This window comes from Olea europaea, chromosome 17, assembly GCF_002742605.1.
Source record: "Olea europaea var. sylvestris chromosome 17, O_europaea_v1, whole genome shotgun sequence".
Lineage (NCBI taxonomy): Eukaryota > Viridiplantae > Streptophyta > Magnoliopsida > Lamiales > Oleaceae > Olea > Olea europaea.
This window is the reverse complement of record NC_036253.1, coordinates 19,266,071-19,276,826: the sequence shown is the minus strand read 5'-3', so window position 1 is coordinate 19,276,826 and position 10,756 is coordinate 19,266,071. Positions and strand designations below refer to the sequence as shown.

Genomic DNA, 10,756 nt, shown 5'->3' with positions numbered 1-10,756 from the left:
TCTTTGTGCACTAATAACAGGTCATAGATTTAAGTTCACATGTTACAGTTCATATTTATATGTAATAGATCAATATCCACAGGCTATAGGTTCAAAAGAACTGATCACATGCCATTGGATTAACATCACATTTAATAATTTACAGGTCACAGGTCACATGTAATAGGTCAATGTTATAATGCATAGTGCGTAGGTCGAATTCATGAGAATTGATTACAGGCCATTGAGTTCTACGACCTTAGTTGTTACCATTGCATTCAAAAATTCTATTACACGATGCTGCAACTTCTAATAACCAAATTTTAGCAATGAGAATTGAAGTTGTTTACTCCAATAAGTTTTTTATAGATTCTCTTTTTGTTTGATATTTTCTTACAGGGTGCTGACAACTATCAATTTATGACATTAATCGTTTAACGAGTTTCAATCAATCAGATTTCAATTGTGAGAATCAAAGTTATTTACCTCAATAAGTTCTTTATAGATTTTGTCTTTATTCAATATTCTGATATCTTTCAATTTATGACTTCAATAGTTTCATGATTTTCAAACAATCAGATTTTGGCAGTGATAATGGAGAATATTTGATGTGAAGAGGTCTCTACAGCTCTCTATTTTGCTCGGTATTTACGATTTCTTGTTCTTGAGAGTCATATTTAGAATGGTAATTGTGAAAACGTTATTTTAGGATGTATATTCATTATAATTTATTTTACATAAAATATTTATAATTACTAGATGAGTTTTGAACTTTTAAAGTTTGTTTCTTAAAAATGAAATGAGGTATAGTAAATGCCTGATTTATGTATTCTTCCCATATATAAATGTTTTAAGTATCATTTTCTACTTCGTAAAAAGTAGTAAAAGTTGAATTAAAAAAAAAAAGGCATAATGTGTTATATGAATTATTATAATAATATAGGTATTACATGTAATTTCCTCTTAAAAAATTGAAAGAGTTGGGCCAGGCCCAAAATTTCAGTGCAAGCCGAGTCCTACACTAGTCCTTAGCTGCCTCCACATCGCTGATTTAACTAACTCCAAATCAATTTATAGGACTCTCAACTTAGGGTCGAGTCAATTTTTATGAAATACTTTTATAGAAAGCTACGATCTAATCTATTGCATATGTAACACAAACGAAGTCAATTTATATAGTACTAAGCCCCACGTTTGCTTTGAACTAAAATTCAGATAGATTCTCAAGTCAAAATCAATTATTTATTTTAATCTCATAATTTATGACATCCATAATTGTTTAACAACATAATTTTAATAATTTTTATCAATTTTTATTAAAAATTTAATTTTAGTCTATGCTAAGTGTAGTATTGAGCCAATTTTTTTTTAGATACTCTATAGACAACTAAAGGTCGAGTTTATTACGAATTTAACGCATAATAAATAATAAATTAGCAAGTTAAAGATTCAACAGTAAGCGTGACTTCCGTGTGTGAAAATCGTGGGAGCGAAGGATCCATCGTTTCTCTAATCCATTTTTCAGCCATTCTTGAAACTACACAAAATAACTGGCAAACAATCACAATTCAAATGAATTCTTGTGGTGGAATTACTCCTTGCATACAAATCTTGAGACCCAATAATGACATTGTTCCAAAATGCAAAGCGATTATCCCTCGCAGTCGACAGCTGCCTGATTTCTACAATAGAACCCAATTTCCTCTGCAAATTTCTGCGTCTTTTCCGTTGAAATATAGAGATACTTTAAATATTTTAGCATTTGCGTCTTCCAATGGCAACTGGGTAGAGGTAGAGGCCGATAATCGTAAAGAATATGAGAGTGATGAGTTCATAGTGGTGAATTTTTACCGGTTTGTCTGTATTAAAAACCCAGAAGAGGAGGTCTCTAAACACCTTTCCTTCATGCAGGTGAGTTTTTGATTTATTGTTTTGTGGTGTTTTAAACACGTGTTTCGTCGTCAATTTTGCAATATTGATCTTATTTAAATTGAATAATCATAAGTCTCATGATATTTCATCAAAAAATGGAAGGAGTGGTTTTTTTTTTTTGGTCATGATGGCAAGGGATTTAAGGAAGACGGACAGGTGACTGTAAGAATTAGTACTAGCTTGGTTTACATGAAACTGCAGGTTGCAGCCTAAGAGTTGAAGTTTTCGTCTACCACATTAGGGAGAATTCACTGATTAAACCAGCTCGCAAAGGCTTGTTTGTCCTTAAATCTTGCTTTAAGGAGAGAGTACCGAATTGGTTATAAGTCCACAACCAGAAGTCAAATTTTAACATAGTCGTTACTTTCTATCCTTTTAGAACTGACGATCACGGTGGTCCATATTCCCAATTAGATAGGCTTCCCGAAACTAGTCTTGTATGCAATTAGTCCTTCCAGTTTGCCTCGTCCATAATGTGGGCTGTAGTCTGATATCAATTGTTACAAACACATTGAGTAGAATTCGCTTTTAAAACATGCTTGCAACGGGAGTGTGCAAGTAGTTCAAAGCTCGCAGCAAAGCTTTAACTTAATGGTGTGGACGCAATTAATGTCATTACAAAATTCAGAATCTTCATTGGAACTTACGTCTACATATTGTTTCTTTGGCAATGATTACGGATAGATGTCTACATCAATTAACAATGGGTTTTCTTGTTGATAATTCAGGGTCGGGGTATTCATGGGCGTATATACCTGAATGAACAAGGGATTAATGCCCAGGTATGCTTTGACTCTTTATTGCCCTTTCAACATCTGTATATGATCATTAAAATGTTTAGCCTGTATTAGTTCAGAAATTGATCGTTCTATCAATTTTTCTATATGTACTATGCTGTTGTGTCCACTATTAAAACAAACTTTTATTAATGCCTTCTTAGTTTAGTGTATTAAGTTACCTGTTCGTGGTTAAGTATCAAGGCTGGTTAATTCGTCAACAATGAATTTTTTATTCAGCATAGATTTCATCTGTTTTTCCCCGAAACTCCTTGTTTTGCAGTACAGTGGGCCATCAAAAGATGCTCTTGCATATGTGGAATGGGTGAGGGAGGATCCCAGGTTTTCTGATATATTGGTTCAGATCTTGCCAGCATCAAATGGCCATGCCTTCCCAAGACTGAAGCTGCGATATAAGCCATCACTTGTACAGGCGAGCTACATGTTTATAGATCCTCTCTATTTTGTTTTGATGTTAGCTGTAAAATTTATTGATTTTGCATGAGAAGAATGTTTGAGAGTATTCATTATATATATGCTTTAAACTACTGCTCCTCGCCATCCCTTTTTCTGCTCTCCATTAAAGACTTTTTGATCAATAACTTCAACCAACAAAGTATGATGGGTTAATTTATGATATTACTTTTGAATTTTGCAATTCTTAGTTACAGCCATTGCATGATTTAATTATCAATTGTTTCTCCACTTTCATACATGTTGTAATCTTGAGGACATTTACCAACCTTTTAGATGCACGATTCCTTTTTTTCTTGATAAAGACCTCTATATATTAGTTATCAATCAATGATGTGCATGATTATTTAATGTATCCAAGAAACATAAAGCATGGGGATATTCTTCAGTTGAATTTTATACAAATAATTATCTTGGTTTGCGATTCTTTATACCAGTTGGAAGGAGGGATTTCACATCTTCCTTTGCTTGACCAATCAATGCGAGCGACACCCCTTACTCCATCTCAATGGAGGAGCAGACTGGAATCAGTAAATAATAACAATTCATCAAATGCAGTCAATACACACTGCATTCTACTCGATGTTAGAAATGGTAACTTTTCACTACTCTTCAAAAGTGTTGTTAAACCATGTTGTTTGCATCTACCTGCTTTGGTTTACTTTTCACCTAATGTAAGTGCACTAGAGTAGATCATCTCCTCAAGAGTTTTAAATGCCAAGATTATCTCCTTTCAATTCTGCTTTTGGATGATTTCTTGGTCTTTCATTCATTAATGTCAAAGTATAATGAATACTCAGCTACTTGGTCGAATTCCAATAAGTTGTAAGGACACTAGATGCTTTAATTTTGTAACATCATGACAAAAGATGATCAGTTTCTTTGGTGAATCTGCACAATGAATAGTCAGCAGAGTTTTTAAATTGTGTGATACAACATTTGCCATAAATCAGTGATTACTGGAATCAACAATATGCGTAAGAAGCTGCATCTTCTTGAAACAAAAAAAAAATATATTTTCTGACATTTTTTTTTTGTGGAAAGCTAATTATAGTATAATCATATATTTTCATATAATCATTTTTTTAGTTTACCTATTTATGTTCTATATTATGATACGTAATAACAATGTAGGTAAACTAAATTTGCCTATATTCGAGCATTAGGATGATCTTTATTTTTGTTTGTAAATTTTCTATTGGTCGTCATGTGCTTTCTATTACAATCTCTCCAAGGATCCTCATTTAATGAGCATATAGAAGTCTAACATCTTGATAATTTGGGCAGTACAACACCGTTAGCCTTATAATATTCTTTCAATCTATCACTTTCGACGCCCATGCACGATGTGCCTGAAGTTTATTTTCATAATTCAAATGTCTTCTGGTTCAAAGTAATAAGAGTTAAGCTTCAATCTCAAGGTAACTGAATGAGCTCTGTAAATTTATTCAGTAACACATCTTTTGGCCTCTGATTTGAGTTATCCATTTAAAGCTCTCATTATTGAAGAAGCTATATTGATTTGCTCCGCTTCTGTTTGGCAAATTTATATATCATTTATAAAAAAGAATAGTAGTGGGTGTCACGATATATGTGAGTAATAAATAAGTTGTGCTATTGAAATAAATGTTTGACTTTAACTAAATTCATAAACCGTTTATAATTTGGCTGACAGAAACAGAGACTTAAATATAACAGTTAGAATCTAAATTATATTGAGGACATGTGCTGTTTCATGATATAGTGTAAAATAGCTGTTCTCTTTTATCCATTTAGCATATAAAGTCAAACCTAGTCAATAATATAAGTTAATGACAGCTTAATTTTAATTAATTTGAAAACTTACCGAATTTTCAAACGGAGAGACACCCACCTTTTACATCGGCAGCAATACACTCTTTACAATTGGTGTGACACTCTTTCATGCTGGAACTAGGGCATATCCCCTTCTTCATACTTCATTTTTTCTATTTGTAATATTCTGATAATATCTTCTCATTTCTTTTACATGATTTCTTGAAACTGTACAAATTCTTTCATTAACATACATTCAGATGAACATTCAATTATGTAAGACACATTTTCTTATTCCTGTTTTCATTTATACATAAAATCTTTACTTAATATTATTCGCTCAAAAATCTCATTTACTGATAACTAGGTTATGAATGGGATGTTGGTCATTTCCAAGGGGCTCAGCGCCCTGATGTGGACTGCTTTCGAAGCACTTCTTTCGGCCTATCAGAGCCTGAGGTAGGGCCATCCAATGACATGTAGTTCAAATCAGTTGATGAATATTGAGTATTCTCCAGCATTTGTATTGTGCCATCTATACAGGTTTACAAAATTTTATCTTCTTGTTTATTTAGCCCGAGGTGCATAACTATGACTATCATTTCACAAAATAAGTTGCTGATATTATTTTCCTTTGGAATTATTTTTTTCCAAATATCTCTGTTTTTGCAAGATAACTTTTATTCATATTTTTATTTTCCACTAATCTATGTCCAGGTCATGGCTACAGACCCTTTGGCTACTGTCGACAAAGAGAAAACAGATATACTGATGTATTGCACTGGTGGAATCCGCTGTGATGTTTACTCCACTATACTTAGGTAGATTTTATTTAATTTGAGTGTTCCTGGTTCCTTTTCTGTTTGTTTTGACTGTTTCCATTTTCCTATCTGCATGTATTTGCATGTCCGAAACCAGTGCAGTGTGTTTTCAAACAGGGAAAACTATAGCATCCAATATAATGTGTACCTTTGTCCCTATATTCTCATGAACTCTTATGGATATTCCTGAACATGTTGAAAATTGAACCCGAAGAACATATTTTTATTTATGAATTCATTATACTAAATATTAATTTTTTCCTGTGAGAATCAATTTATCAGATGTTATTGTGATGTCTAATACTGTATCCTAAAATATAATCAATCTTAGTGAAAGTCTGCCACTGTTTTCTAAACAAGGAAACAATCTTTATTTATCAGTTAATTCATCATTTTGCCCATCTATATAGGCCTCATTGAACTGAACCATGTAAATTTACATTCTGTTTCTTTTCTTGTTCTCCACTTTTCTTCTTTGATATATCTGTAATGTGTGGTTTGCCAAAATAAAAAAAATAAAAATTCTTAAGCAACATGATTACTGTCTTGTATTTTTTTCTCTTGATTATATGGAACTGATTTGTGTCTTCTAAAACTTTTAGCATGTCCACTAGCATTCAGAATTCTAACCTGTTCCCTGAAGTGATCTGATGTAGAGCATTAAGGAGAAAGACAAAGAAGAGGAGGAATTGGACTATTTGGGAGATAAATGTATTGGTAAATTTCACTTATATTGAATATCACAAAGTCGATCTCAAAATTATTCAACAATATTAATCTTGTTTATCCATAAAATTCCTAATAAGAATGGAGAAATTATTAGAATATGAAATTGGAAGTTTTCCTGACTGAAGAACTAATAATTATTAGAAATAAATAAATCTACATTCTATTTTTACACCTAGGTAAATGTGTAATTGTGGCATGTGATCTTCCATCATAGGAAGGTAATTGCCTTCATTATGACTGTAATCTCCTGTGCAAACTCCATAATGAAGCTTTCTGTAATTGAACTTCAACTTGCTTAGTAAGTAATATTTATTTGGACGGTGATAGCATGGAAGACATCCCTAATATCCATTCATTGAACCATCAACATAGTTTCTTTACCTACTGGTGATAAATAGTTTGAACTTTTTTATGAGTTGTGTTCACTTCTGTCCATGATCATAGGCGTTAGATGGGGTATACTTCTGTTCTTTCTCTTAATGTTTGATTAGACTACTTGGAAGGTTCGATGTTATGTTGAAGTGTCTTTTAACATTTTGCAGGTTGGGTATTCATGTAGTTCTTGTTAGTTTATTAACATTTTGGAAATTATGCATAAATTGCTGGGTAATATATATTTTTTTAAGTTCATATGTTGCTGCTGTTAAACTTATTGTTGCAACCATTTTCTCTCTGTGTTTGATCATATCATGGAAAGGACTTCTTATAAGTTCTACTTTCCCTTTCATGTTTTGTTGGATTGCCCTAATTAGTTCTGGTTTATGCACCAGGCAAAAAGGTTTCAAAAGACTATATACTTTGAAAGGAGGTGTTTCTCATTATCTCGAGAATGAAGGTTCTGTTGGATGGATTGGAAATCTGTTTGTTTTTGATGACCGTCTTTCTCTACCACCTTCTATCTATGAGCCGAAAATTAATACTGAAGATAGTAGAATGCAAGACACATCCCAGAATAATTCTTTTGCTAAATGCTTCATATGTGGCTCACAAGTTTCGGAGTTGAGGCACCGCAACTGTGCAAATCTTGACTGCAACCTACTTTTCCTGTAAGTTTTTATTCTACAAGAGAAATCAACATATATTTTAGAGAAAATTACACCTGAGGACCCGACCCTTTGCGAAACAGTGCATTCAGGTTGCTAACCTTCCATATGTAGCCCTTAGCCCTACCTTTCACCTTAGTATCATTTATGTCCCCACCTGACAAAAATAGTCAAAAGAGCCGTTAAAAAGTCATGGATGAGAAAGCTAATGAAACAGAAACTTATTCTCTTTCATCCAATATATGTTTGCTTTATTATATTGTTATGTTTTGACTATATTCCAAATAAATTATTACGAATGTGAAATCTTTTTGTTCAATTGTAAAATGAAAATTTTTAAGTAATCAAAATAATCATCCAGAAAAACCTTTTTAATGGCAATTCATGGAAAGAACATGGGATAATATTTTTGCTAGGAAAGCTATGCATGCACATGCTTGTTATAGATAAACTATTTTACTCCCCAGTTATGTCATTATTATGTTTCTTTTGTCATGTTAGCTTTTTCCTTAATGGAAGCAAAATCTCTCTTATTTTGAAAAACCATAGCAAATACATTAAGGTCTAAAACTGAAGAGTATTCTTTAGGACCAGATCCAAAACATGTTGTACACGAGCAGGTTCCTTAAATTTAAAGGTCAACAAGTTTCTTCTTTTAATTTGATTTTATAAAGTAAGTGTATTAAGGATGAAACAAAAGATTTTGTTTCATTGCAAGGGATCATAAAAATGAAGAAATTATTTTTACAAATTATATAAAGAAAGAGACACAGTGTTAGAATTTATCAAAACTCAATTGAAATTAGAATGTTATCTACATCACATAGATCTGATTTCAGTAGTGAGAGATGGGAAAAGATAAAAATCAGGAAAACAATTAGTTTAGGTGGGACCCCTAACAAAGTTTTGGAAATGTTGGTATTTTATGATTGAGCAATATTGTGAATTAAATCTTGAACAAGAAAAATATGTTTGATGAATGGAGGAAGAATGTTATAGTACATGTTTATGGGAATGATCTTAAATATTTTACAGGCTATAGGGGTATGAAGTTGGGAGCCATACTATGAATAATAGGGGTGGTTGATGAGTGGTATGGATTAAGGTGTAATTCAGAAGTATCGGACTGCTCACTTTTATGTCAGGGAGATAGAAGCTAGTTACCTACTTCGACAATTGATGGAAAATTAGAGAAAAGAAACAAGATTTATATATGATCTTAATTGATTTCAAAAAAGGATATAATATGCCAATTGATTTGAAATGATGTCATTTGCTGGAAATATAGTTTTAGTTGATGAGAATAATAGGTTAGAACTTTGGATTAATACTTTAGAATCCTAAATTAAGATTAAGTAGAATAAATTAAGTATAGTTTTCTCGTGGATTACCTCAGACAGCCAAGTCGCACTTCCTTCAGTAAGTGGCCAAGAGTTAGCAAGCAATCCCAGCCTCTCGGCAGGTGCTTTGTACCAAGGAGAGATGACACCATCAGGTAAGGGAAGGAAGAAGCTGATGGTTGTGGCATTTGTGAGTATAAACCTAAATAGACTTTCATTCTTAGAAGTAATCAAATCACAATGAAACGATAGGTAAGCTAAAACTATCACCATTTGTTATGGTTGCACATCTTTTGATTTCATTAGGTCCTTTAGTAGATTTAATTAAAAGGGGTTTTCTTCTTGTTTTATACTAACCCCCCTCCCCCCAACCAACCACCCAATTATTTTCTTTCTCAATAGCAACAGGCTCGAGTATTTTATCGATTTTAGGGCCGTTATGTATGGTTTACTCCTGTTAGTACCATTATGAACTTGAATTTTCATTTTGGTAGTTTTCAGCATAAGTGGATATTGATTATTTAGTTTGCTCTGATATTGAAACATGCATATTTGTAAAAGTAAAGAATATTGATTAGATATGTAAATTTCAATGTAAGGGTATCTTCAAAGTTTCTTTTACTCTTGTTTCTAGAGAGATGATTTTAAAAATAAAAATAAAATTGTAATGTTCATTCAGGAACTCGGAGATTTGGAAAAGAATCTCTTCGAGAAATGAGACCAGTTGTCTCCTAACACTTTCTTCTTCCATCACTGGATGAACGCGGGCGCTTACACACACACACACACACAAAAACAGACACTCTATTCCATATATCTGTTCATGTTCGTGCCTTGTAGTGATTCTGTTGTCTTTTCTGAATCTGCCATTGGAGACGTAGTGTGCAATCTGCCAGGGTTTTAAACACTCCATAGACCTGAACCGGGTGTTACCATTTGCTTTATAGATATTGCGAAGTGTGAACAGATAATGATTTATCCTTGTTTACTTTTCACATCCCCTATTTTGTTGAATATACATGAAATTTTAGTTCGAACTTCACTCGTGCAGATGCTGCTTGGCGTGTGTGGATAATTTGAGAGGATGTTGCTGCTTGAAGTGCAAATCTGCGCCTCGTCTTCGACCTGTGTTGCCTAGTGATCAGAGATACAAGAAATGGCACAATTATCGTGCCAGTTTGGAGCTCTGCAAGAATGGTGAAATGCATCAATATTGGGCAGCTGAATAACTAGTGGAATGCCATTTGTTAATGAAGATTTACATGACTTCAAAGTTCTAAGGACTGGAATTTTGTTATGCAGCCTTCAGTCAGGGAAGCAAGTATATATGCAGAAATTCTTGAAGCTGAAGTCGACAACTTATGGGTATGTCTAGCTGCTTAAATCTTTTATTTTGACAGTTGGGTCCCCATGCTTTTGATATTGTAACAATTGGGTCACTAGTGGAAGGTTTCTATCTTCTTATGGTTAAAATGCAAAGTTTTTGGTAAAATAGAAACACAATTTTTGCTGTCAATCATTTTTTGACAGCACAGAAATCTGTCAACAAAGTGGGCAAAATCATCTGACAAAATAGCATAACTCGAACAAGATTAATAAAAAGTTGCATCTCAGTAGACATTAATATTTGTCAAATAAATTTTTTTTTTTTAAATTTCTTTAAAGAAGACCAACATTGATAAAAATTGACTGAAAAGAAACAGAATAAGAAATCTAAACTACGAATCTTATTCAGGATTATTCATTCTCGATTTTTTGGTAAATAAGAATATTTTAAATTTCTAAATTAAATATAATATCACTGTTATGAGAACTAAAAAAAAAAAAAGGATCAAATAAACAATAACAAAATCAAGAAATAAAAAAGG

General features: G+C 32.7%; 1 protein-coding gene across 1 annotated transcript in view; it reads left to right on the top strand.

Annotated features, from left to right (window-relative positions):
- The window catches only part of LOC111365691 (rhodanese-like domain-containing protein 8, chloroplastic), a 15,217-nt gene extending 4,824 nt beyond the window's left edge, over positions 1 to 10,393 (top strand). Inside the window, exons 4-14 of the mRNA XM_022986226.1 lie at positions 21 to 145; positions 379 to 411; positions 596 to 664; positions 1,417 to 1,890; positions 2,640 to 2,693; positions 2,971 to 3,120; positions 3,599 to 3,755; positions 5,323 to 5,414; positions 5,673 to 5,776; positions 7,276 to 7,551; positions 9,940 to 10,393. Of these exons, the coding sequence (XP_022841994.1) occupies positions 21 to 145; positions 379 to 411; positions 596 to 664; positions 1,417 to 1,890; positions 2,640 to 2,693; positions 2,971 to 3,120; positions 3,599 to 3,755; positions 5,323 to 5,414; positions 5,673 to 5,776; positions 7,276 to 7,551; positions 9,940 to 10,117 (1,712 nt within the window). The 3' untranslated portion in view covers positions 10,118 to 10,393. The remainder of the gene's footprint in view (positions 1 to 20; positions 146 to 378; positions 412 to 595; positions 665 to 1,416; positions 1,891 to 2,639; positions 2,694 to 2,970; positions 3,121 to 3,598; positions 3,756 to 5,322; positions 5,415 to 5,672; positions 5,777 to 7,275; positions 7,552 to 9,939) is intronic.
- The last annotated feature ends 363 nt before the right edge of the window (positions 10,394 to 10,756 follow it).